General features: G+C 52.6%; 8 protein-coding genes across 8 annotated transcripts; 4 read left to right on the forward strand and 4 right to left on the reverse strand.

The window, feature by feature from the left end:
• Positions 1-410: 410 nt before the first annotated feature.
• JN550_008066 (uncharacterized protein) lies at positions 411-5,102 on the forward strand (the record flags this gene model as incomplete). Its single annotated transcript, XM_049319987.1, has 3 exons — positions 411-857; positions 1,032-3,521; positions 3,573-5,102. The coding sequence occupies 3 exons, from the start codon at positions 411-413 to the stop codon at positions 5,100-5,102; spliced, it is 4,467 nt and encodes a 1,488-aa protein (XP_049169853.1).
• Positions 5,103-5,890: 788 nt separating this feature from the next.
• Positions 5,891-8,476, forward strand: JN550_008067 (uncharacterized protein; the record flags this gene model as incomplete). Its single annotated transcript, XM_049319988.1, has 1 exon — positions 5,891-8,476. The coding sequence occupies one exon, from the start codon at positions 5,891-5,893 to the stop codon at positions 8,474-8,476; it is 2,586 nt and encodes an 861-aa protein (XP_049169854.1).
• Positions 8,477-8,812: 336 nt separating this feature from the next.
• JN550_008068 (uncharacterized protein) lies at positions 8,813-9,749 on the reverse strand (the record flags this gene model as incomplete). The annotated part of the gene is made up of 3 exons (XM_049319990.1): positions 8,813-9,046; positions 9,143-9,555; positions 9,650-9,749. 3 exons carry the CDS (start codon positions 9,747-9,749, stop codon positions 8,813-8,815), a joined length of 747 nt encoding a protein of 248 aa, XP_049169855.1.
• Positions 9,750-10,222: 473 nt separating this feature from the next.
• Positions 10,223-10,751, forward strand: JN550_008069 (uncharacterized protein; the record flags this gene model as incomplete). The annotated part of the gene is made up of 2 exons (XM_049319991.1): positions 10,223-10,237; positions 10,296-10,751. The coding sequence occupies 2 exons, from the start codon at positions 10,223-10,225 to the stop codon at positions 10,749-10,751; spliced, it is 471 nt and encodes a 156-aa protein (XP_049169856.1).
• A 2,507-nt stretch (positions 10,752-13,258) lies between these two features.
• JN550_008070 (uncharacterized protein) lies at positions 13,259-14,617 on the forward strand (the record flags this gene model as incomplete). The annotated part of the gene is made up of 5 exons (XM_049319992.1): positions 13,259-13,489; positions 13,553-13,684; positions 13,744-13,864; positions 13,950-13,997; positions 14,070-14,617. 5 exons carry the CDS (start codon positions 13,259-13,261, stop codon positions 14,615-14,617), a joined length of 1,080 nt encoding a protein of 359 aa, XP_049169857.1.
• A 302-nt stretch (positions 14,618-14,919) lies between these two features.
• Positions 14,920-18,405, reverse strand: JN550_008071 (uncharacterized protein; the record flags this gene model as incomplete). Its single annotated transcript, XM_049319993.1, has 10 exons — positions 14,920-15,700; positions 15,852-15,868; positions 16,009-16,242; positions 16,296-16,546; positions 16,623-16,666; positions 16,792-17,144; positions 17,206-17,296; positions 17,399-17,408; positions 17,472-18,086; positions 18,174-18,405. 10 exons carry the CDS (start codon positions 18,403-18,405, stop codon positions 14,920-14,922), a joined length of 2,628 nt encoding a protein of 875 aa, XP_049169858.1.
• A 1,296-nt stretch (positions 18,406-19,701) lies between these two features.
• On the reverse strand, positions 19,702-22,399 carry JN550_008072 (uncharacterized protein; the record flags this gene model as incomplete). Its single annotated transcript, XM_049319994.1, has 5 exons — positions 19,702-20,277; positions 20,334-21,172; positions 21,228-21,920; positions 21,969-22,261; positions 22,338-22,399. 5 exons carry the CDS (start codon positions 22,397-22,399, stop codon positions 19,702-19,704), a joined length of 2,463 nt encoding a protein of 820 aa, XP_049169859.1.
• A 2,389-nt stretch (positions 22,400-24,788) lies between these two features.
• JN550_008073 (uncharacterized protein) lies at positions 24,789-26,162 on the reverse strand (the record flags this gene model as incomplete). The annotated part of the gene is made up of 2 exons (XM_049319995.1): positions 24,789-26,074; positions 26,135-26,162. 2 exons carry the CDS (start codon positions 26,160-26,162, stop codon positions 24,789-24,791), a joined length of 1,314 nt encoding a protein of 437 aa, XP_049169860.1.
• Between the last annotated feature and the right edge of the window lie 577 nt (positions 26,163-26,739).

Below are 26,739 nucleotides of genomic sequence, written 5' to 3' on the forward strand. Positions count from 1 at the left end.
GACAGCATGTTTGTCTTTGCCATTCAGACTGCGAATTTATTCCCGCTTGGCCGCGTGTCTTCAACATTACCCCTACTACCTCATCATACTTCTCCCCTATACTCCTTCGCTCTCAAGCACCTGTATTCTACGCTACATATATATCGGCATTTTTGCTTCAACCTTGACGTCCTCGAGCTGGGCCTCAACATTGTCTCTTTGACTGGATGCTGTTCAGGCTGCGAGGGTCCTCGCTTCCCTAGCTGTTCCTGTCCTTTGCATGACCTTGCGAATTCCTCATCAGTGGTCGCATTGTGATCTTGGATTAGACCAGAGTAGCTCCGTTCCATTCCACTGATGCTTTTGGGTTCATCCCAGCCAGAGAAATAAAGGACAGAAGAACGACGCGAAGGTTACCTTTACCGCACAAAATGGTGCAGCCAAATCACAGTCCGGTGACCTTCGCCAAGGACACGGATGTCTCGTTGTCAAGTCTTCGCCCAAGCGATTCGAATCCATCACTAAGAGTTGTGAGCAATCGACCCCCATTTTTTCGCTCCACTGGCTCGAAGACTGTTTATCGAAATGCTCTGCTCAAAGTCGGAAACATTCAAGGAGAATCCAGCGAGAAGGACCTGCCTGTCCCTCCGGTTCTGACGCCTACCGACCCAGTAACGATGATGTTGCACCCTTCGCCAGAAGAGTTTGGTGGCCATGGACAGCATAACCATGGGGGCCACCATGGTGCTTCCAAAGTTCGCCCTGCTCTAGAAGGCGAAATCAAAACGGCTACGGACAGCGATGACAACTTTCCGTTTGCTGTGGGCGATTCGCAAGCACAAAACCACCACCATGATGGCCATCATGGGCAATCAAGGGTTCGCCCTCTTACAGACCATTCAACACTCTTCGCAGGTAATCCAGACAATTACCCCAATGAAGTTCATGAGGGGCACTCCTGGGTTGGGAAAGTGCAGCCCTTTCATGACATCTCAGCAATGCATGAGGCCTCACAAGAAGATCGAGAGACCTCCAAACCAACGAACTATTAGGGATTTCTCCCTGGATTTGGAGACAAAAGCCAGGATTTACCTGCAAGTTTCGAGGAGCATGTGGAGTCTGGCATCATGATACGAGACAAATCCAAGCTTGTCGCACAGTCTGGAGATGCCCATTTGAAAACTGGGATGCCCGGCACCCAAGCGTCAGATAGGAGTGCATCTGATGGAACAACTTTGGAGGGTAAAAGGATGATCAGTCCGGGTGATTTTACCTCCAGTATGGAGCAAAAAAACCTAGCGGAGGATACTTCTGTCGGTATGGACGTCTTGCCGCGGTCACTAACAGTTGACATGTTGAGGGATCGACTTGACGAATGGAAACGTACACGCAACGGTGAACAACGCAGGCTATCAGAAGATGAGTTGTTGTCCGCCGAAACGGCTGATCAACTCAAGCAAAGATTCTTCCCCGAAGGATTGGATCGCAAGCGAGCGGTTCAGTGGATTCGAGATCTTCTCAAACCACGGAGGCCCTACACTCCTAAATTCACCCAGTTACCGGGGAAGCAGCACCCGCGTCACGAGGCCCATGAAGACTTTCCAGACCATGCTCGTAGTGCATTGACCACCAGAGTGACTACCTTCTCTGATCAGAATGAGACAGACTCCGGGTCCATGAATGAAGCGATGAGAAACCTGGAGCAGCTACTGAGCGAAGCTTTGCACATCGCAAATGAGGTTGCAGGCCAGGACCGAGGGCATGTGGACGATGACCATCTTCACTTGTGTCCCATGGAATCATCCCATCACGGCTCCCACCCACCCAGTATACATGAAAGTCTTGAAGAAGATATGTCTACTGAAGACGAGGACAAGGCTGATCTGGCAATGAGGCAACCTATAGTCTTTGTGGGAGCCAACGAGGGATTTATTCACGGCTGCGACGCAATTTCCTTCAGGGCTCTCAAGCGCCACGGGCTCGTGATGCCGGACAATTGCGATGGTAAAGTCAGAGGACCAGCTCCACCTGACCGACGATCCAGCCTTCGCCGTCAACCGAAGTACTATAGAAGAGCTGATCGTTCCCGAAGGAGTCCAGTCTTACCAATGCCTCCACCGGACAAACAGCTCAAAAGACAACGCTCATATGATACTCATTTGGCGTACGAAGACGATAATGAGGGAAGGATTACTCAACCTCACACAAAGGCTGTACCAAACAGCAGAGAGGTCCGCGAATACATCCGGGTCTTTCACGCTCCCCCCATCACGGCCCGTGAAAGCTCTAGAAACTTGCGAAAACTCTCCAACAACCATATGGCGTACGCTATAAAACAGGATAAGAATGTTTCTATGCTACGTCGCGCACCCACAGATATCTGCAGCTTGGACGGCAGCGCATCAGACGATGTTATTGAGTTCACAACACCATCTCAGAGTGAGCCAAGATCTCGAACAGTCAGCAAGTTGAAATCCCCACAAGACCATGCTTACACAGCTCCTCTCGTAGGCAACACGGGGAACATACACCAACGAACACCCTCCAAGCGAGGCCGTGACCTGCGAATCGTCAGCTTGCGCGGAAGATCCCATGTCAGTATAAAAGATGCGAAGTTCAGTTTAACCAAATCGTATCGCCGCCAACCCATTGCGAGAGACTGGTCTGTGGCACGGAAACGGTTCGTGGCCATCGTGGTCTGTCTCGGGACTGCTTTGATTGGGATTCTCACAGGCATCTACGCAGGAGTAGTTCCTGCTGTTCAGTATTACATTGCCGACACCAACCACATTGCGATTCTAGGCAACGTGGCAATGTATCTTGGCATGGCACTACCGACATTCTTCTGTTGGCCGTTGCCGTTATTGCATGGTCGTCGTCCATATATCCTATCAGGTCTGGCTCTTGCAATGCCTCTCATATTCCCCCAGGCCATAACAGTAAGCGTCCACCGATCTGCGAGGACTAACGCATGGAAATGGGCGCTGTTACTCCCAAGAGGCTTCATGGGTGTTTCCCTGGGATTTGCAAACATGAACTTTCACTCCACTTTAACCGACTTGTTTGGCGCATCCCTAATGAGCAGCAATCCCCACCAAGAGGTTGTTGACGAACACGATGTACGAAGGCATGGAGGTGGCCTAGGAGTGTGGCTTGGGGTATGGACCTGGTGCTTCATCGGTTCTCTGAGTATTGGATTCATGGTGGGTGCTCTGATCATCGACAACCTGGCACCTGCGTGGGGATTCTACATCAGCATCATATTGATCGCCATCGTCTTAATGCTGAACGTCATGACACCTGAGGTACGCCGCTCTGCATGGAGGCGATCGGTGGCAGAATCCAGGACTGGCGATCGAGTTTCCCGCCGCGTGGCGCGTGGTGAGATCATGATGCACCGAGTCCAAGACGGTCCGAAATGGTGGGGACAGGAAGTATGGCACGGCGCGGCTCTCTCGTTAGAGATGCTTCGTCAGCCTGGCTTCACTATCATGGCTGTATACTTGGCTTGGATTTATGCACAGGTAGTCTTGGTCATCATCGTAAGCAGCTGTACCCCGTATGGTGTACGACAACCTTACTGACTGCGGAAGCTCCTTGGATCGTTGACATCAAGGTACTACAGACTCAGGGCTACATATGTCGGCGCTGCAGTATCTTCGGTAGCCATCGGCGCCATGGCAGCTGTACCTTTCCAGAAGGCGAACCTCTTTTCACGTGCGAGGCATCATCCTTCACTATCAAACCAGCTGACGATTGACAAGAAGTTAACGTGGACCTCGCATCTAGTGCGCCGTGCGATTTTCACAATCATCCTGCCAATTGCAGGCGTGATGTATGCCGTGGTCTCATTCGGCCCTCCCGTACACTTGCTCTTCCCATGTCTGTTCGCGGCTATCGTGGGCTTTTCGTCCTGCTTAGCGATTGCTGAATGCAATGGCTTCCTGATGGAGACTTGGGATTGCTCTGACCTGCAGCCAGGAATGACTGGGCGATCCAAAAGCATAAAGAGTCTCAAAAAAACCAACTACTCATCGTTTCCCAGGGTTCAAGCGGGCTACGCTGTCATACACAGCCTGGGATTTATATTTGCGGCGGGCGCAACAGGCATCGGTGGTATTGCTCAACGGAGCCTTGGCCAACGAGCCGCAACTGCTGTTGTCGCTTCTATCCTTCTCCTTCTGACGTTGCTGCTCTTCGCCGTCCTGGCCCGCTTTAGGCAGGTTCAGATCATCCCTAGATCCAGAACAATGGAAATGGACAAGTGGACGGAGGAACGCAGGAGCACTTTGCGCCGCCGAAAGTCTGCCGATCGCAAAGACCGCAACGACGTCCCCGAGGAAAAGATCGACTGGAGACCGCTGATTATCGGAAATCCTTTGGAGAAGAACCGGCGGGTGAATATTCTTGAACTTGGTGCCTTGACTCGATGGACTGAAATACGCAAGAGAAATCTTCTTATCGACCAGAGTGCGCATCTCAACCGGCAGGCGCTTGACCTCGCCCGCCGCGAACTTGGACAGAGAGGCCAGGATATGCTGGAAGACCTGCATCGTGGGGGTGCCATGGTTACCGACCTCGTCCGGAAAGTAAGCAAGCGGAGCGTCCAAAGCAAGAACAGTTACGGATCTTCGACCGACGATGAGGACTCGCGGCTCCCACGTGAGGGCATCGTGCAGACCCCTGCGGGCATCGGGCACACCCATGCATCGAACACGCCCCCTCCGTTCGTAGAGCGAGACTGCTTCATAGGGCAGAGTGTTCCTGAAGAAGTAGATGATGACTCTTCAGTCATCGAGGTTGGTAATATTGAAGATGACTACAACCTACGACACCACTCGAGAGACCATGCATCGCATGCACACTCAAAAGTTCGACCATACGAAGAGTTCGAGATGCAAAACCTCAGGGGCACCGAGCCTCGAAGTACACCCGCCAAAAAAGAGAGTCCAGATCTTCCCTCCACGACAAGAACGGTCTCGGGCATCACTCGCGAGCACCACTCACATACGGGACCGAAAGTGCAGCCCGCAGATCCCAAGAAAGCGGAGCTCGAGGAAGCCCACGGCTCTCACATGCAGAGCAAGGTCAAATCCTCGGCTGGTTCTCAAACCAAACCCTGAGCATGTCCGGTGGGACCTGGAGCGTGATGAGGAGAGCAGACAGAGGATCGGAACAACAACAAGCTTGTACCGTGAGTTGCTGAGTAAGGAGTATTAGGACTATAAGCCTATGACCACCGAGGAAGTAGTCTTTAATACAGATCATGTTATCCCTATCTGGTTCAGTGCCATGATGTTGACACTGAAATGGAAAGCTGAATCCAGACGGCCTAGTTCTTTTTGTGTCCCTTCACAGCCTTGATCTTTATGTCGTATTCATGATGCAGTCAGGCAACTCGGGCGACTTTCTCTCCTGAGTGAGTTTTGAGAGAAGCCGCCATTGTTCCCTGTATGTCAAGAGGGTCACCAGTACGTGGCAGCTGTTGTACTCCCATGGGCTGGCAGCGGCTGCCGGCAATAACAGCAAATTCAAATTGGCAGAATTGACTGGTGGTCAAAATACTGTACACTGTATACTATAAGGTAGTCCAGTACCCAAGTTAACTAACTTAGGCGCTTAATTACATAACTAGGAACCCCCTGGCCCTTTCGCCGCTGCTAACGGGGAGGAGCTTTGGGGGCGCGATATGACGCGCGCTAGATGAGCTCCAATCTTTTTTTGACGGGGGCAAGCTTCAAAGTCGAGGGTTCGCTGAGAGAAGCGTACGGCACCAGCACCAGCACCAGATCAACCATCCAACGGCTCCAGCCATGCTCGGCCCAGCTCACATCGAAGCCCGCGCCGATTAACCGCATCTCAAACCTACCAATGGAACGCAGCAGCACCTACGTATAGCCAACCACCCACTATGCGGTCGCAATTGACTCGCCATGTCTTGCGCCGCCTGCGTGCCCACCAGGGCCCCGGCCTGCAGCCGCTATGCCCGACCACGAGACCGTCTCTGCGCAGACATCCCCTCGCCCACCGCGTCGTCCGGCCGGTCCAGCGGAGGACCTTGTTCGGCATGTTCCAGAAGGCCCCCCGTATCCTCAAGGAGCCCGAGATTGAGCCCGGCTTCGAGTCGCTGCTGAAGTACGGCGCCCACATAAAAGAGAACCTTCGCCCGCCGCCCAGGGAGGAGCTGGCCAAGGCATTCCGCGACTTCTTCAGACACAAGAAGCTGAAGCGCCGCCCCGTCAATGCTCTCGAGGCCCGCCTTGCCCACCATGTGCTCAACCACCTCAGCGAATCCCTCGAAGACGACTCTGCTTTCGGCCTGGGCATCCCGGATCTGCGAACGGCACAGGATGCTCTCAGGATAAGGCCGAGGGATGACCCCACCGAGCTGGTCGAGCTCTCCAAGGCTCTGTTCCTCGGCATCCGCAAACGTTCCGAGAGACATCAGGGGCGAGGCCAGTCTCGGGGTGGCCCGGCAAGTCAGGGCCAGCGAGGCGAGGCGGTCGATCTAGTCCTCGATACAGCGGGGTTATTGAGAGTCCTGACACAGTATGGGCGGTCGATGGAGGCGATGGATCATCTGCTGAGCAACTGGGACAAATTCATGCAACATGGCGAAGTACGGTACGGCCGGAGGAAGGCTCTGTGGATACCCGTGCTGCGAGGCTTGGCAGAGGAGGGCAGAGAGTCAGAACTCCTGCGCCTGCGACAATCCTTTGAATCAAAAGCGAGTCTGGAGTTCGGGCGCAGCGTACACGAGATCATGACGGTCTTCTACGCACGGCAGGACAACCTGGACAAAATGAAGAAGTGGTTCAACCGACCGATCGAGCCCGAAGGCTCGTATCTGGAAGACCGAGCGCAAGAAGACCTGGACAATGCTGATTCGACAGAAACTACGCCAGGAGTCACACCCACTCAGCGGACGTACTCGGAGGTGTTCCTGTGTGCCATCAGGAACGGAGACCGCGACTGGGCGGTGGGCCTGTATCAGGACTTGGCCAACAACCTCGAAGCGCTCGCCAACACGCACTACGCCGAGGAAGCTGTGCATCTTATATACCGCTTCGCCGTCCTGTTGCTCGGAAAGGGACCCGAGCACATTGAGCGCATGGTCACGAGCAACCCTGATCCCAAGTTCCGACCAAATATGAATATCATCAACGCGCTTATCGAAGCTGCCATGGATAAAGGCGATCCGTACCTCGCCGAGAGGATGACGGCTCTCGTTTCGCGGCTGGGGCTCGAGCCCGATCGCAGATTCTTCAGCCTTCAGGTGCAATACAGAATACGCGCAGGAGACGTGGACGGCGCCTTCACGGCCTTCCATTCGCTACAGGACTTTGAGGGCGACGAGGGCGACTGGCCGGTCCTCAACAAGGTGATTCGTGACCTGTGTGCACTTCCAGAGCCCAACTATGACCGAGTACTGGAAATCACAAGCTATTTGGAGCAGCTCTCGGCCACACTAGAGCCAGATACGGTGGTGTCGCTTTGCATAGCGTTCCTCAACAACGACGAACAATACGAGGTGATCGATACCCTGTCACTACATACGGTCAAGTTCAGCGCCGAGGAGCGCGCGCTGGTGTCCAAGGCCTTTGTGGGTTTCTGTTTGGACAAAAACAACAGTACCGCAAGAGTGTGGGATGCCTATGCACTACTGCGTCAATTCTTCCCGGACACAGCGCTGGAGGACCGGGTACAGATCATGGATGCCTTCTACGCCAGGAAGAGGGCAGACATGGCTGCACACGTCTTCGGCCACATGCGCCAGCACAGCAACCACATATACCGTCCGACCCTGGACATATACGTCCGGGCCCTCGAGGGCTTGGGGCGCTGTCCCGATCTCGAGAGTCTGAAGATGATCCACAACATGCTGAAGATGGACACCACCATACAGCCGAACACGAGGCTCTACAACGCCCTGATGATTGCGTACACGGCAAGTGACGAAATTGACAGGGCGCTGGACTTCTGGAAGGACATTGACAACTCCATCGAGGGCCCTTCGTACCAGTCCCTGGAGATCATCTTCCGGACGTACGAGGCCACGCCGTATGGCATCGAGCCGGCACAGCAGCTCTGGGCCAAGCTCAACACGATGGAGATCGACATCCCACCCAAGGTTGCGGTGGCGTACGCGGCAGCGCTGGCTAGCCACAGCCTTGCCGAGGAGGCCAGGACGATCCTCGAGGAGATGGAGGCCGAGGTGGGAGAACGGCCTAACTTCCAGGCGTATGTCTGCCCCCTTTCCAGTCCTTTCTCTTTTACTCCGTCTGCACGCGGACCACGATTTGCTGACCCATCTGCGCGTGCGTATAGCCTCGGCGTCGTCTACAACGCTCTGCCCAACGACGACTTCAAAGACGCCTTCGAGGCCTGGGCCACCACGGAGTTCCCGCACGCCTGGAAGGAGTTGAGCAAGAAGAAGAGGAGGCGGGACGCCGAGGGCTTCCGGACGTTCCAGTTCCTGCGGCCGTGGAAGGCCTGATGGTGAGCCAACCAGGTGTCATGTGAATGTGATGTTGACGGGCTGTATGTAATATGTACAAAAAGCTAAAGAGAGGCAAATCTATACACGGGGATAGTAAGCGTATGTATGCTTTTGTATCTGTACAAAATCCATGAAAAGCGAAAGCTGTTGTACAAAGACGCCCGCCCCCCTTGGGTCTTGTTTTGTGTGTGACCTTGCTCTTTACTTTACACTTTTCCCCCCTTTCCTCGTGGTGTCCCTTCCCTCGCTCTATCCTGTCTCTGATAACCCCGCCGCATCCCTCCTGTTACCCTTTGCATATTGCCTGCCTATCTTGTCTGGCCCCCGTCCCAACTACACCTTGTAGTGGTTGCCCAGACTGCCGGTCGCCATGGTCTGGGCACCCGCGACGTTGCGCTGGCGCATCAGGATCTCCGGGTGCTTGTGGACGCTGGGGTGGAGGCCCTGGCCGACGGCCCGCCGGATGGCCTTGGCGAGCTTGCGCTGGTTGACCGGCCGCAGGCCCGTATAGTAGGACTTCTTGATGCGGCCGTGGGGGGTGATGAACTCGGAGATGAAGGAGAAGTTCTGCGTGTTTAGTGTGAAACGTCAGCCGGCTATTTTTCTCTCTCTCTCTCTCTTTTGTCTCTTCCTGTTCCAAGTTCACCGGCCGAGCTCACTTACCCTGTACATGTCCTGGGGCCGCAGTCCCAGGAGGTCGACCAGGTCGCGCTGGACGGTGGTGATCTTGCGGTGCTTGGCGGCCTCGACGGGGCTCAGGTCGTGGGGCGCGTACAGGTCGCCGATGTTGAAGCGGCGCGGCATCTGGCGCATGTACTCCTCGGCCGTGTTCTTGCTGCGCAGCTCGCTGGCCGTCGACGACGCGCCGCCGACCCGCTGCTCGCCCGCCACGCCGCCCCCGTTGCGCCGGTTGTTGCGGTCCCGCTGGAAGATGGTGAAGACGTTCTCGGCGGCCGACGTCGGCTGCGACCGCGGCGATTGCTGCTGCTGCTGCTGGGGGGACGTGGACGAGGACGAGGGGGACGACGAGTCCAGGTCCATCAGGCGTGCTGTCGAGGATCGGAGGTCACGGCGGACTGGTGGGGCAGAGCTGTGTCAGTGACCGGTCGGGCGGCAAAGATGGCGATTGCCATGGTATAATATTATATATCGGCATCAGGGGGCACTCACTGGCTAGTGACGAGGCTGTCTGCGAGAATTGGCAGGCCTGAGTCCTGATGAGGGACACGGATTGCCTTGCGGCATCCAGCAGTGATAACCTCGGAGGCATGTTGGGCAGTCTGGCGAGCCTGTGCTGCGTGGAATGGCAAATGGCTGAAGCTATCCCGACCTTCCCTACTGCGAGGTCGACGTCGAAGTCGAGTCGCGCGCCCATAAATTATTTCGGCCCCGTTAATCCGATACCAGCTGCAGGTGTGCACCGGGGCTGACAGCAGAGGCCGGGAGAACCGGAGACGGTTCCGATTGATGCATATCTTATCGCTCAGCGCTAGTTGCGCGCTAGTTGCATACTGTACAGTACCCGCGCCGTAGCGGGGCTTCAGCTTGACTATCGATAAGAAAATATTCCCAGGGCCGGCCGACTGGCCATCGTGAGTGAATGCATTCACTGAACTGAGGGAGAGGTCACAGACACCGCAACCACCACAGCCGCAGCCATGGTGCGCAAACTCAAGCATCACGAGCAGAAGCTCCTGCGCAAGGTCGACTTTGTCACCTACAAGCAGGACAACAACCACCGCGATGCCGCCGTCGTACGTTTCCCCACGGCCAGTCCGCCAGACCGAGGAACCATGACTGACCAGCACGCTCCCAGATCCGCCGGTACATGATCCAGAAGCCCGAGGACTACCACCGCTACAACCGCCTGTGCGGCTCGATCCGCAAGTTGGCGCACCGCCTGACCATGCTGCCGCCCGACAACGCCACGCGGCGCCGGCACGAGGACCTGCTGCTGGCCAAGCTGTACGACATGGGCGTGCTGTCGTCGACGTCCAAGCTGAGCGCCGTCGAGAAAGGCGTCACCGTCTCGGCCCTGGCCCGCCGCCGCCTGCCCGTCGTCATGACCCGCCTCAAGATGGCCGAGACCGTCCAGGCCGCCACCAAGATGATCGAGCAGGGCCACGTCCGCGTCGGCACCGACGCCATCACCGACCCGGCCTACCTCGTCACCCGCAGCATGGAGGACTTTGTCACCTGGGCCGTCGGCAGCAAGGTCAAGCGCAACATCATGAAGTACAGGGACAAGCTCGACGACTTTGAGCTGTTGTAAGGTGGTCACAGGAGGATACGCGCGGGGGAGACAGCCGCTGTTCTGATACCTAGCGTCGAGGTAGGGGGGTTTGTGTTTTGGAAAAGGGGTAGATTTGCATTGCACGGCGTTCCGGGGGAAAAATCAGCTTCATCAACAGCATAAGGTTGGAGAGAACTGCTTCTAGTTTGGCGCAACCCAACAGACCTTCTGGCACATGTTTAGTCGGTCGAATTATAGATAGATACAATTTCGATGATCCGTTAGGAAGACAACATATATTATATGTGATGTTATTTGTGAGCGGGCCGCAAATTCACAAGTCTACTTAGGCAGACGCTTGTTGGAGTATCCATATAAGGGTGACTTAACATGTTTGAAACGTTGAAACATACATATGTAGTCTCTATTGGTCCCTAGAACCCGCGCTTGCTTCCAGACTCACTGATATCCTGCTACTAACAAGAAGTTCTCAGACTAAGTAGAAATCATGCCGTGTATCACAGCGCTATTCAGAATTTTTTTTTTTTCGTTATCTAGCAACAGTGACGCGATTTCTTCGTACTCGATGTCATCCTGCCCGGCATCACAGGCGCCTAAGCGTCACCAATTCACAGACTGATCTAGGAGTATAAAATAAATCCAAGATCCTCGGGCCAATACACCATTTGATACATTACCCTGCTCTCACGAAAATTATATTCCCGGCAACATCAGAGATAGTAGATAATCGTAGTACAAGCTCTATAAGTATCATGGCTAATAGCTCCCGTTCATCAAGCCACGCAGCCTCCCCTGCACCCCGGCTTCCGCCGTTGCGAAGTTCGGTGCGAGCGGCGTCGAGATCACCTAGATCTTCTAGATCCTCTTCTCGCGCGAAATCCTCTTCTCGCGCAAAATCGTCTTCTCGGTCGCCATCAGCTTCTCGGTCGCAACACAGATTACCAGCAAGACAGCCATCAACGTCTGCAAGCGGGCCGCCGACCGCAGCGCGCTTCAAGGACCCTGGCATATCTCGATCGTCAACGTCGACGTCGAAGGTTCGACCACACTCAATTGAGCCAAAGACCTCTTCGCATGGGCCGCCGAAAACTGCTCGGTTCAAGGACCCCGGAGTCTCTCGGTCGTCAGCGTATTCCCGGTCTGGAAGCCGATCCCTCGCGCGCGATCCAAAGGCATCTGCAAATGGACCGCCGACTACGGCTCGGTTTGGGGACCCCGGAACTTCGGGTCGGCGCTGATAGCCAAAAGAAAAAAATAATAGATACTGGCGATTGGTAGTTTTGTATGATTTGTTGGAAATTGTGTATCTTTGATGATTGAGAACCACCATAAAGAATGATGCATCGGTGTGTGATGTGAACACCACAACCCAGTCTGCCCTTCGGTACGACAGGGTATATCGCAGCCGGTAGGTTCACATGTCACTTTTCGTGACAAAAACCTCCCGCAAAGTCCTCACAGCCACATGATTCCCTGACTAGTCACAATTTAGTTGATCATTTACATATCATCAGGTTTGAGCAAGTGCAGATAAAGCCGAGCCTTCCGTAGGTCCATTTGGTTCTGAAGAGTCTATGAGTTCTACTGGAGAACACTTATCCATGTGCGCGACACTCGAAGCGAGACGCTTCGCAATAGGGGGAAAATCAACATAGGGGGTTGTTGGTCGCCTACGCTGATTCAATGCTGCCTGCCGGTTAACCGGACATGAGTGCAAGCTGGAGTTTGTAGCTATTGTTAGCTCAAGGATTGTATACTCATCCTTGGATGGTCGCGTACTCATAAGAGAGAGTGCCACATGCTTATTCTCTTGCTGGCAAGAGAATACAACGGTAGCATCAGCTCCTTGTGGAGGGCACCGTGGCAGGGGCAGGGACGCGCTCAAGGGGCGTTCAAGGAAAAGAGTTTATACAGTCGAGGTTGTGCTTCGACGCTTTCGTGGGAGCGGAGTTGAAAGATACGTGAGTTGAACGGCCGCCAATCAAGGAAAGCCGGCCTTATGTTTACAATGTGATCAGAAGAACCCCTGGCGGATTGGGTTCCACCAGCCCACCTGTCAAGCAACGTATGCCAGCCATGATAGCTGCCAAGAATGAGGAAACTATGAGCCTCAGAGTCGGAACCAATGAGCTTTGCACGCAGCCATGGGCCAAAACCGACTATACCTTTGACAGTGCCCGGAGCCAAGGACCATTCTTGCGTCAGGTCTCGTGGGGCCGGGAGTTGCGTGGTCTCCATACTTCCCCTGCCGGAAATCCTGAGGGAGTAAAAACCACCAATCAGCTGCAAGGAGATTGCCAGAAGCAACTCAACTAGAGTCACTTGACACTTGAAGCAGAACTGTGGATGGAATAAATCAGAATGGAATTGGGAACAACTTGAATCATACGTTGATCTTTAGTTGACATAAAGCGGACAGCTCTGTTGTTTGTCGTAATGTTGACGCCGTGAGACTCTACCCACTTTCATAACACGGATACTCAAAGTCAAGTCGGCTGAACCATTCCTGCTGCCCATGCGTAACAATGTTTTCTAAGCCTTTTCTCACCTTTGCCTTGACGGCACTCGTTCCTTGTGCCGCGGCAGCTGGTGTCACAGGGTCCGCAGAGGGTTTCGCCAAGGGCGTGACAGGAGGCGGCTCGGCCACTCCCGTCTACCCTACCACCAACGCCGAGTTGGTCTCGTACTTGGGAGACAGCTCGCCTCGCGTCATCATTCTCACCAAAACCTTCGACTTCACCGGCACTGAGGGTACCGTAAGTGGTACCGGTTGTGCACCGTGGGGAACTGGCAGTTCTTGCCAGACGGCTATAAATCAGAACTCGTGGTGTGACAACTACGAAGCCAGCGCACCTGATGTTTCGGTTTCATACGACAAGGCTGGTATTCTTGGAATCACCGTTGGTTCGAACAAGTCTCTCGTTGGCTCGGGCTCTTCAGGCGTCATCAAGGTATTTGCCTACCCAAAACATGGTTTGCCAGTTTCGTATACTAACAGGTCCACCTACAGGGCAAGGGGTTGAGAATCATCAACGCCAAGAACGTTATCATCCAAAACGTTAAGATATATAATCTTAACCCGCGATATGTTTGGGGAGGCGACGCTATAACTTTGAACAACTGTGACCTGGGTGAGTTGCTACGATTAAACTTCCTGCCACAACAAGATCGAGTTCTCGAATACACAACAAAAATATACTGACCTTGAATCGCCAGTCTGGATTGACCATGTTTCCACATCTCTAATTGGCAGACAGCACATCGGTAAGTCACGTCCGCTTATGAACTCAATGGCCAGCATAAGTTTCAATAGAGCTATCAATTGACAAGGTGCAGTGCTGGGTACCGACGCCAGTAACCGTGTTACCATATCCAACTGTGACATAGATGGCACCACGTCATGGTCGCCTAACTGCGACACTTACCATTACTGGAACGTGCTATTCCTCGGCTCACAGGACCTGGTCACCTTCAAGAACAACTACGTCCACCACTTCTCCGGCCGCGCCCCCAAGGTCGGTGGGAACACCCTGCTCCACGCCGTGAACAACTACTTCTACCAGAGCGACAGCAATGGCCACGCCTTTGAGATCGACGCCGGCGGCATGGTCCTCGCCGAGGGCAACGTCTTCCAGAACGTCGTGAATGTCGTCGCAAGTGGCGTCGCCGGCCAAGCTTTCACAAGCCCCGACAGCACCAGCAACGCTGCGTGCTCCTCATACCTTGGCCGCAGCTGTGTCATCAACGCATTTGGGAGCTCGGGCGCCTTCAACATCAAGAACACCGGGTTCTTGTCCAACTTCTCTGGGAAGAACATCGCTTCGGCATCTAGTGCGAATGATGCCAAGGCGGTCTCATCAAATGCCGGTTACGGAAAGATCTAGGGACTTATTTATGGCGTGTTCATGCAGAGCCATTATGTCTCTCGCAGAAGATCTTGCCAGGGATCGCGGGGATGTACCCACTGAACCTGACTTAGAAAGGCGTGATCTATAGGTGCTGTGTTCAATTTAGGAGTCGAGTGACAATGTTAGAGAAACAGATTTGATGGCCCCAGAAGGCCATTCGGACATCGGACAGCAGTGAGAGATATATATGTTTAGTGTATATATTGATTATCTGGCTGTTCCATAGCGAGCCGTAGGTCCTCTGTGTGGCCAATAATGCTACATTTCTCATGTGACAGCTATTGAGAAATTTCGACACTGAAGGCCTCAGTCAATAGCTTGTCAACTGTGATAGTGACAGTGCTGCCAGATAGCCCCAAGACGGTGACCTTAGATACCTTCACAGTAGTTTCGTAGCCGAACTCGCCATCCGCCGTCAGAACAGTCCCATCGAACTTGAAAGTAATTGAGCTGACACAATCTTGCACGAGGCTGACCCCATCATCGAGGTAAAGTTCGCCTTGAGCAGTGCCGTCAGCCCCTACGGGCACGATAATCTCAAAGTCTTGTTTTCGAAGCTCAGTTGTAGTCATAGTTGAGTTGACGCGAAGAGGTACAATGACGCCTCCGCGGTAGTACAGAGGAAGATCGAGCCAAGTTTGGTTGTCGCGGGTAATGGACGCGCCGTTTCCTTGAACTTTCTCGTGTGTATAGAAATCGTAAAATATGTCCTTAGGCAGGTAGACATCAACGCTGGTGGCGTTTTCCTCGGTGACTGGAGCTACCAAGAGACCAGGACCGAGAAAGTACTCCAGCTCCAGATCCCAAGTTGTTTGATCTTCAGGATAGATGAAGAACAAGGGGTTGACACTCGGTGTACCGTCCACCGTCTGTCTATATAGTGCAGTGTACATGTAGTCCAGAAGTTGATAGCGAATGCCAATAAACTTCCTAGCAACAGCCGCGACTGAGTCCCATCGGTAGAACTCTTGCGGGATGCTGCTCAGCTCGTTATGGTTGCGATAGAATGGGGCGAAGGCTCCAAGGGCAGCCCATCTCGCGCACAACTGTTCTGTAGTACTAAAAACACATGAAGTGTTAGCTCGTGTCTCATACAGACCATTGCTACGCGTATTTCAAGTCCAGAAAAATCTCGTCCAGACTCCACCAGGAGCCAATATCTCAGTAGCCGCGCGAAATGCCAAGTAGCACGAATCTTGTAAATACTTACTTCGACCCGAATCCACACTAAAACGTAAAGGTTAGTGATTGTCCTGGTCCAGTCCATGTGCTAGGGGTGCTCCTTCATAAGGGGTGTGGCCATTGATATACTTGACCTGAGAGCTCCGAGCTTGCCTAGGGGAAAAAAGAAATTCAATTATACATACTACGTCAGCCCCGACCATTGGGACTTGGTATAGCGCGGCGAATGAGACCATACTTCTTATCGCCAAACGGTAGTGCCACCACGTCGATAAATTGTCACCTAGCCAATGTCCGACCGTTGTACCCGCGCCGGCAAAAGTCGATCGTGTAATGATGAGTGGTCGCAGCGTTGGTTTCCTTGCAAGCATGGCATCTCGAGAAGCGACACTCATCATTGATCCGTATAGGTTATGCGTCTATTATGTGACAGTTAATATAAATCCGCAAAGTGCTTGAAGATCATACTTACATCATACATAGCCAACCCGTTCTGGTGGATCAAATCTGTGTTGACAGTCTTATTGGAAATACCACCCTTGTCGGCGTTCCAGTCATCTTGGTAGGCTGCTTTATTGTGAATTGCGTATTTGGGATAGAGCAAGTCTCGGTCAGGGAGACCTTGCTGTTGGCCTTCTTGACGCTTTGAGATTCGAATGTCAGCGTCTGATCCAGAAAAACCATTACGTGTGTCTAGTGCCTGAGTGTCGCGAGACAGAACTTCTGATTGTTGGCAATCAGTTCCCTCTGGCTGGAAGTCACAGGGCCAACCGGGTAGTGAGCGTGGTGGTGTTCGTACTGGGGGTGGCTCGGGAGGATAGCCGATAGCCGAGGCGTCTGGGTCTTCGCATGGGAAGTAGCAAGGAAAGTTAGAAGGTCGAAAAGACACACAAGTTAGCTTTATCTTCTTAAAATGACTTCTAGGAGATCACGAGGAAAAATTGAGCTCGAGTCGTCTGTGTACTTACTCGTTCATGTCAATCCAAAGAGCGTCGATATCAACGCCTTCCTCCGGAGAGAAAAAGGAGGCGAACTCCCCATTCCAGAAAGATGTGATGTTTTCTGCAAACCAATCTGGGAAAACAGTAACCCCAGGCCATACCACCCCTTTCCATACAGAACCATTTCCACGTAGCATGTAAACGTTATCCTCGATGCCGCGCTGAAGAGTACCAGGGAAATCTTGATAGGCCACTGCAGGGTCAACCATTATGATGTAGTGCTGGTCGTTGGCATGTAGATGATCAACGAGTTGTCGCATCTTCTCAAGAGGAAACCGATCGGGGTCCAATGAGAAGACCCTGCGGCGGTACATGTAGTCCTGTAACTTCATATCGGTATACGGCTAGATGGAGACTCCATTGAGCACAGATTGCACTTACGATATCTGTCCACATGGTTTCTAAAGGCAAACCGGCTTGGCTATAGTTGTAGACGGCTTCTGCCACGTCGAAAGCATCGCGGTAACCGTATCTTGTTTGTTTCTACCATATTAGTTGACGGAATTGAAAAGTGAAGATGGAGATCAGAACGCAGCTGCGAAGCGTCAAGAATGGAAGTTGTTGGAAACCTTACCGGCAATTATCTAAATTGGACTGTTAGCAAGTCTTTTAGAAGAAGATGCTTTGAAACTCGGGTCTTCACTCACGGAAGCCTAACCCCCAATAAGGCTGCAACGCTGGTAGACCTACAATTTCCGAGTACTGTCGTGCGGCCTCCACCGGTGATGGACCAGCTATGAAGTAGAAGTCAAGTACGCCGCCGAGAGTGTTGTACTCGAGATACTGGCCTTCGTCCACGGTGTTATTGATGAGAACATCCATTCCGTTGGAGTTCAAGAAGAAGACCCCGTGGCTACCACTTTCGCGCTGCTCGAAGTAAACCGGATGGTTACCGTACAGATTGGAACCTTCAGGAACGGAATAAGAATCCTGAGACCATAAAGTTCGAATATAGTCAGTCGTGTTCAACCGGAACGGGTCTGAATGCTCGCCCAACCCATATAGGAATGGATTGTCAGGGAGCTTGGTTCGCAGGCGCAGATACTGGGACTCAAAGATCATGTTGGCAGCGGAGGTATCAAAGAGAACCTCGCCACTCTGGGACCGTGATATAGAGAATGAGAAAGGCTCTTCGGTATAGTTGAAGGCCAGGGCTGATTGGGCTGCTGTGGAACCTCCCACCTGTGGCCGTGGGAACACACTTTGGGGAATTTGGTATACGTTGTTTGAGACATCTTGAATCTTGACATGCAAGCGAGTTTCTAGACCAGTGTGAGCATTTGACCGTCAATTTCGCCTAATTATAAGAACAAACAGCGTTGGTTAGAATCTCCGGGGAATTGACTCACCAGTATCGTATGAGACCTCCAGAGTCAGATCCGTTAAATCAGTCCCGTACGCATCACATGCTGGCCCAGCCAATGTCAGCTCAGCAGTGAGTCCCGACGAGCTGATCTGAACATTGGAAGCTTTGTATCCAGGACAGGCTGTGAGAGGCTCATTACTGGGATAATCTCTTCGAAAGATTGCTCCTGCTACTACAGTTACCGCAAAGGGGAGGAAGAGGAGTATGCCTGCCATTACGGTGACATTCGGCGAAGTAGAGAGTCCAGGGAATGCTGTTACTTCGGATAGCACCTTGCGAGATGACGGTAATCATTTCTTTAATATAAACTCACAGCTTTCCAGGAATGCATCGTGAGCCACAGATGTTCTTCGCGGACCCCCGCATTAGTTACCCCAAGTTTTCTCCACCAGATGATCCCATTGTCGCGGAGTCATACTACATACATGCAGTATACTAGCAGGGTCGGTCTTCTAATGCACCATCCTATCCGGGTCAACGTGCCAAGCTGGCGTTCATTCGGCCCTGCCTCGGGGCAGCTCCCCGGCGAGCATGCCCCGCCGCTACCTTTCTACGGATCCTGCAGGAAAGGTTATCCTCAAGGCCTGTCCGGCTTGCCGCGATGCTTCTTTGAGGAATCGTGCCGTAATTATGGGCAAGCTGCGAACGAGCGGCGGCGTTTCTCACGGTCCTATGTGCGATCCCAACAACTTGGCACCGCACTCCTAGCACATGCGAGGTAAACCTTCATAGCCCCACCATAAATGTCGGAGTAGGGGCGGAGTGCAGATGACCTCAGGGCGGAAGACCACTATGCGCTTATATGGAGTAGTTTCCTCCGCAAGATGGGCTTCTTCCCCGCGTGATGCTAATGCAAACTTCGCTAGCATGCAGCGATCCTACTGGAGGTCAGACCCCACAACGCCGATTACATACTTGTAGTGAGTAAACAACAGTCAAGAATCTGTGGATTCCTTAGTTCGGGGGGAACCAAGAACATCAGTATGCGTCATTCATGACCGGTATACTCTTAAGGAATTCCGCGAGGATTTTCGCGACGCGCCAATGGATTCGCCCGTTACCTGCAGCTGGTATGCGTAGTCACTCCACATGCGGACCACGAGCTTACATTTCCAGCGCATGATCATTTTGTGCTCGTAGCCATCAGAACGAGCAATGACTAGAGTCAAGGTGTGAGAAAGACCAAAACTGTCGAGGCCAGAACTTATATAATGGAATGTTATTTGACTTCTGGCGAAACCGTCGTTAGCTTTGTCCTGGCCAGAAGTCAGAATTCTTGATTAATGTGCATAGCCATAGATGAGGTTTCAGACCGAGGTGAGATTGCATGATCCATCACTGAACTAGACTTGGCTTGCCTCGAGATCACAAAGGCCGATTGCAAGATTGATTTAAGACGTAATTACATGCCCTTCTACTGTAAACCTCCCATTGTGTCCCTGATATTAACAAACCGCCTCAGTTGCTGTGCTTCGGATAAGGTATGCAAGCTGCCAGAGTATGACAGTACCTCAGATCGCAGCACGCTTACGAGGACCTTCGGCCTCAATGTTAGCGATAACACTTTCTACCGCTGTCGCAACGTCGAGGTGGAAGAACGGGCGATTGATGCCGTAAATAGGAGAAAGGTTCCCTGGGGTTCCGCCAGCCTTAATCTTCGACCCTATAGCTCCACCGGAGCGCGAGGAAATACGATCAATATCTTCCGCGACGGACTCGAGGTCCTTGCTAGCGACTATGGCCGACTGCTTGTGGAAGTCGCTGGAGCTATCCATCGTGGCAACACTGTAGATAGGCTTCCACTGTGGGTTGGCTTCGAGCACCAAGTGGCTAGGGTATCCGAAACCACCTGCAGAAAATGCCCGGCGGGACCAACGGTTCTTGACGTTGGCTAAGTGCCACTCGACAGGCTCAGGATAAGCATGTCGGTCCAATTGGTTGCGGGTGTCGATCAAAGCTTGGACGGAGGTTGTGTCAACATGATTGATGGCGGAGCAGTCGAGAATGACTGCGCGTAGGGTCGGCCGGCTATCGTTCAGGTCGATCTTCTGTCCACGTCGTGGCCCCGGGTTATTCCATGGACGGTCCTGGGAGAGAAGTTAACATACGATTCCCCCCATTGTAAACTATGCAGTCAACTTACACCGAGTTTCTGGTTGACATCCAGTTCCGTGGGCCGTGTGTAGTGTTGAACGTATGCGGTCAGTTCATCCATAAGTCTGCCGGAGTTGGTGTAGTTGAAGTTCTCATTGAATCGATACACAATCACACCCGGATACGGAGATTGGACGTTGACGGTGGGGTTCGAACCATCGGATCTGTCGAAAGGAATGAACGCTCCTCTCTCCTTTCCGTTTCCATGATCGCCATCACGATATGTGTCCTTGGTCACGCGGTAAGTCTTAGCCTCGCCTAGAACACTGCCTCTTGACAGTGCAAGACGCAGCAACAGGAGTGCAACTGATGCGAGCATCGTGAAGTAGATGCCCGTCTCGATCTCAGTGAAGATGATGATAAGGACTCCACCCAAAAAGATGAAGACATCAATTGGCGACACTTGCCAGAACTGGTAAACCACGTTGAGTGGAGTGATCAAGTCTCCGACAGCGTGGATAATAATACCTGCCAGACTAGCTGACGGTATAAAGAAGAACACGGAAGTAAGCGCGTAGAGTGCCAAAAGAACAATAATCGCAGTAAAGATACCGGCAAGTGGGGTGCGAACTCCAGCTTTGGACTTGATTGCAGTTCGCGAAAAGGACCCAGTGGCCGGATATGCTCCGAGGAATGGCCCCAGAATGTTGGTGAAGCCTATAGCGACTAGTTCTTGTGAAGGGTTGATCGTGTAGTTGTTGATCCGCCCGAACGACTTGGAAATTGAAATGTGCTCAATGAGCAAGACAATGATAGTCGTAGGAATGTCGGGTGCGATTGCTGACAGCAGACTCGTAGTAATATCTGGAGCGCCGTGAACTTGGAAACCTTTTCACTGGGTTAGAGTTCTCTGATACCGTTCAACCTGCTTGAATGTACTCACCACTGGGTACTGTGCCAAGAATCTTGAACTTGGCTTTTGTTGCATCTGTAACCGTACGGTTGACAAGGAAGCTAATAAGAATATAGAGGATGATGACGAAAGCCATCCGAAGGGTCGACAGGAAGAACCATAGCTTCTTCTTGTTAGGCTGTCTCTTTGACATAAAGTCGCAGAAGAACCTAATCAGATAAAGCAAGAACAGGGCAGACAATCCCATAGCAGCATCGAGCTTGGCAGTGGGGAGACCCTTGAGGGTATTGATGATGACCTTGTAGGTCGATTCTCGCGTGTTGATGCCACTGATACCTAGCAGACCGGGAACCTGGCCGACGGCAATGTTGAACGCGGCGCCTGTCATGAACGAAGTAATAGCTACCAACGGGATGAACTCGACTATCCATCCGAGACGGGTGAGCCCAAGGAACAGGAGGATCGCCCCCGATATCACGGCCAATCCTCTCGCAATCTGCTCCGGTGCAAACTCCGGATGAACGTCGCGAACCCGCAGAATGATGTTGCCGACCAATGTCGACATGACAGCAACTGTTCCAATGGTAATGTCTTTGGAGGTTGCGAATGCCCAGTATAAGAGGAATCCGACAAATGAAGTGTAGAGTCCATACTGTGGTGCGAGGCCTGCAAGTATGGCATACGCCATGCCCTGTGGGATAACGACAAAGCCGACGGTGACCCCTGAGCTTATTAGCGATTTTGTTTCCTTCTTGATTCAATTTGGCTTACCAGCAATGACATCTCCAAAAAGCCACGTGATGTTATAGTGAAAGATCCAAGACCAGAAGGGGAACAGGCTTTTGAAGTAATGGGCAACACCTGACCTTGTAGGGGCCATCTCTTGAAGCCATTCCTTCACTGTTACATCTTGTTCAACATAAGGGTGCAAATGTTCGACCGATGCTGCAGCTGATTGGATAGTCTCCGTTGGCTCCCTCTTTGCACGATACTCCGTATCAATGCCAAACGCTTTGGCCAGAATCTTGCCGGGCGCCATTGCCACAATGATCTCAGTTGTCAAGCTGTAAGCAAGGCTGTTTGGTAACTAAAATTCTTCATAATAGAATCTTCTCTCTTCATACGTAGAACGGATCTCACCAAATATATAACAAGTCCTTGTGATCATCATGCTCGCGCGGTATTTTCAAGCGGGATACCATGATGTTAACCCCCATCTCGCCTGGAAATTTTTAGTCCAGTTTTCCGCCGATATTCAACTTTCATTCAAACAAAAGCAAATACAAGATCGATCTAGACGTCGCTTAAGAGACCGGGTTGCTGTCAACTAAGACAAATCTACGGTGCAATCTGAATAGGGCTGCGGCTGGACGCGCTAGACGATGTCGTCAACACTACTTGAAATGGCGAATATACGCCTCACAGTCACGGCGCCTATAAGATGTAAAGCGGCTGAGCAATAGTAGTACCTAGAACTGTATTGCCTTGCCTGATTCGGTTCTTTCAAGACACATCCCTCACGCGATACTCGCTTCACTGTACCAATCACGGCCATGCCCGAAGTGTTGCCTCTCCCAGGCCACGCAACCGGACCACTTCCCGGGTCTTACTGTAGGCTGCTCACGCGACATCTAGTCGTCCCTGTGAAGAAAGTGCATGAGGCTAGACCCAGTCGATGCCATGATCCCGAGCAGATGGTTCTGGCTACGGGTGGCGCCTTTCACACGTCTCGGGAGTCCATGGCGATGCCGGTCGTTCGATCTCATTTGCCATTGTCATATCTACTCTGCAGCCAGCTTGGAAAGTTAGCGATAGCGTGGGGGGCAGGTTTCGTAGCAAAGACATTGCAATAGGCAGCGCATTGCCATCGCGATTGTTGAGCAGATCGGGGAGTCCAGGCATCTTGGCACACAACACTCCCTCTGATCTCGAGACTCTTAGATTGCCATAGGAAATTCCCTCGCACTTTCAAGATCTGATCTTCGTTGATTGTTTCCCAGGACTTTCTAGCTCTTATGGTGCAATGATGTTGAGAAAGTCGCGAGCTGCAGCATCGTCATGGACCCTCTCAAGTTTCGAGAAGATTGGCCATGTGTGCAAATCTGTCCTGCAACGAGTATGGTTTACAGCCTCATCACACGACAAGAGTCACTAGTACGGTGAGGTTCCGATAATGATGTGACCCGGAGAGAAAACTTCCTGCCCCGTGCTTGTCCTGGTGAGGTGAGTATTCGCACCGCCAGGATGATGTTATTATCGATTTCGTTTCGTTGATGGGATGGATCCGAGCGCTTATAACAATTCGTAATTTGATGTCACTAACTGATATAAGAGGAACGCCGGTCTGAAAAGAGCATACGTACCTTGGTAGACCAGCTACATATCGCCTCTAGATCTCGAGAACCATTGAATCCATTTGCCTGTTTTGGCTGAAATCAGTGATTCTCACCACGAAGAGTGCGCAATAGGGACGGCGAAACGACCTCGCCTTTTGGAACATGACACATGAAGCCCGCTGCATGTCCGTAGCCGCTGCGGTATTACCAGGCAGTCTATCACTATCCTTGCTAGAAGTCCTCGCGTAACGAAGCAGGCTCTGGGCTTGCAGACGTGAGTAGTTTAGATCGGAAGCATGTCGCGTGTAACTCCTCTGTCAGAAGCTTTAGCGCGACGTGGGCAGACCAAGTCAACGTGTTGTAGATTCTGAGTACAACTCGCTACGAGGTAGTCGACACAGACTCTGTGCCAGTAACTTTTACGATCTCTTAGCAGATTGGTGTTGTTTGCGCAAAGATGCCAATGTTCCGCATAGAAGCGCAGCTGGCAGTCTTTAGAGATGATCTTGGCGAGACCGATGGGAAATACCGAACCCTTGAAGAGCTCGATTGGCCAAGTGAATACTGGCATTAGCTGGTGGTGAAAATGGCCCCACTTTTAATAGTGTATGCAGAAGCGCGAATCTCATGCCCGATTGCATAGAATTATTAGGCTGTTACTATATCAATCTTGCACCCTATACTGGAGCATTACCATTCGTAGCACGCAGGAACACAGCAATATTGGTCGGATTGGCGCGGCACTCAACAAATGTTCCCGGCAGTTCGGAGGATCACAGTAAAGGGGAAATGTATATATCATCAACACATCTCATTTTCATCTCTAAAGGCCCCCCTTCCAAGGGGAGGCCACATACATAAAATCCAACACAGAAGATAAGAGTGCCGCAGTTGAAAGACGTGATCAGCAAGAACTTCCCATCAGTCGTAGGCTGAGTCCGCCGCGGGGGTGGTGAACCCCCGTTTCTTTTGCGTCATCCAGTAGCCAAAAAGACGCCGTGCCTGCCCAGCTCCTTGCCCAAATAGAGATATAAAGTAGATATGAAAGTAGCAGTCGGGGTGGCGACCTAAGGGGTAGTCGCTGAGGGACCTCGGACAGCGTCGCGAGGTCCCTTGGGGTAAACAATAAATCTATTGGACGAAAGTAGATACTAGAATAGAAGATCACTAGGGAGATACCCTTTGAAGAGCCCCGTAGGGAAGCGAGGGGTTAGCAGCTTGCCCACAGGGGAGGGCTCCTAAAGTGGAGGGATACCTAATCCCTCATTGCGTGCTCGTCTCCGAATGGGCTGCTTTCACGCACGGCGGACGAGTTGGAACTTGTCCTGCTACCCGCTGCCGCCCGCCTTGTTGCTTCCTCTATCACGGCGCCCAAGCTGTTAGAGCTCTTGTGGCCCGAGGCTCTCCGGGTTGGTGGGTCAGAAAAGGGGCTCTGCTCATCCATTGGCGTGTCGGCAATGGGTGTAATGGCATTTGAGTCCCTCACAGCCTTGGAGTCGCGCAGTTGGACCAAGGGTTCGGGCCCTTCTGACGTCTCGGATATGGATACTGTGGGTGATGTCTTCTTTACATCAACGGTCTTGACCGCATTGCCGCTACCCACACGGACAACTTGTGGGCGCATGGCTGTAGCCGTGGATGCGCTTGCGTTCTTGAAAAATGTAGCCCCGATGCTGAATGCCGGAGAGGGAAGTGGTTGTTCATACTTGTCGTAGTCAACTGCTGGCACCGGAGGAGTCAAGCTCCCGCTGCTGGCGCCCTTCGACTTGACGCTCACCAGCGAGGGCTTCAAAAGAGTGCCCTTCTGTGCAGGCATGGGGGACACAACGGCATTCTTGCCATAGATAGTTGATGCAACACTTGATCGTGGTGCATAAGAGGTTCGGGCATAAGACGTCCGGTCGGTGTAGCCCGAGATGCCAGAGTACGAGGAGTCCCGCAGGTTGCCGGGCACGAAGAAGTGCTGTTCCTCATATGGCGACGGGCTTCCAGCATCTGACAGGGCCAACGGGATAGGAGGAACAGGAGGCACCAGAAGCGTTGGCGACGTTGGTGTGGCTCTGTTGGTGACGCCGGGGATGTAAGCGATTTGAATGATGTTGGACGCCCGCGTGAGAACAGTAGAAGCCAGAGAGTGGACAGAATGGGTCGATTGTCGCGCCGAGTGCCTCGATGCCCAGTCAGCCTCTGTGCCTTCCTTCGATCGCGGTCCGTCTTGTGCCCACGCCTCGTCCTCGTATGGTGCTCTCCTGGTCTTTATGCAGAACCTCCAGACCAGGTATGTGACAATGCCGATGACTGCTAATCCCCCTATCACGCCACCCGCGATGGCTCCGACGTTTGGCCCGCTACTAACTGCTGGGGTTGAATCTGATGACGACGATGTTGGATCTGCGGCACAGTAGGCCTTGGGGCATTCTGTGCAGCTCCGCGATGTGAAAGAGCAAGACGTGCCGTCGGGGCACGAAGCTGGACACGACAACTGTTCATTTCCACATTGCACGCAGCCGTTTTGTCTGGCAAATAGGGACGCAAAGCCTTCTATCGATACATGTTAGTGATAAGAAAGTCCAGGGTCGTGGGAACAGGAGGCAATCCTACCAGAGGCAAGCCCAACATTGCGCGACATGATTGAATGCGACTGCCGACGAACAGTCGCAACGAAGAGGACGCGAAGTTGTTGTTTTACGACAAGTGGCCTCGATAGATCGACGACCGATGAAGGTTTGCGGAGGCTGAGATCGACGTATATCGACGTTTGTAGATCTCGATGCTTGAGGTTGCTTTCAATTGATGGCCGACCGGCAATTCTTCCGATAAGGATCAAGTATAGATGGTGAGTTCGAGGGCCGGGTTGATCGTGAGACGGCAAGCACTCCGGTAGACCGAGAAAAGGGATGGCGATAGAAGGTATCGTCGTGAATGGCGGTTGCGTGAATGAAACGTTTCGACGCAGGTCGCAAGAGAAGCAAAGGAGGGAAAACGAGTGACAGAGAGACTAGCTCCAGGGGGTGACAAGTAAATCAAATGGGTTGCTCTATGACATGGACGTCATGGACAACATCGAGTATCAAACGCGACGGGCGAGGCGAGATCTTGTCGTGTCGTCGGGCGTGGTGATGCAGGCTGTGTGCGATCGAAGAAGGAGAATGGAGAACAGTTCACTCGCTCTGGGCTGGCGGCGAGCCAGTCGACAATGAGACGAG

This window comes from Neoarthrinium moseri, assembly GCF_022829205.1.
Source record: "Neoarthrinium moseri strain CBS 164.80 chromosome Unknown scaffold33_Wmoseri_CBS_16480, whole genome shotgun sequence".
Lineage (NCBI taxonomy): Eukaryota > Fungi > Ascomycota > Sordariomycetes > Amphisphaeriales > Apiosporaceae > Neoarthrinium > Neoarthrinium moseri.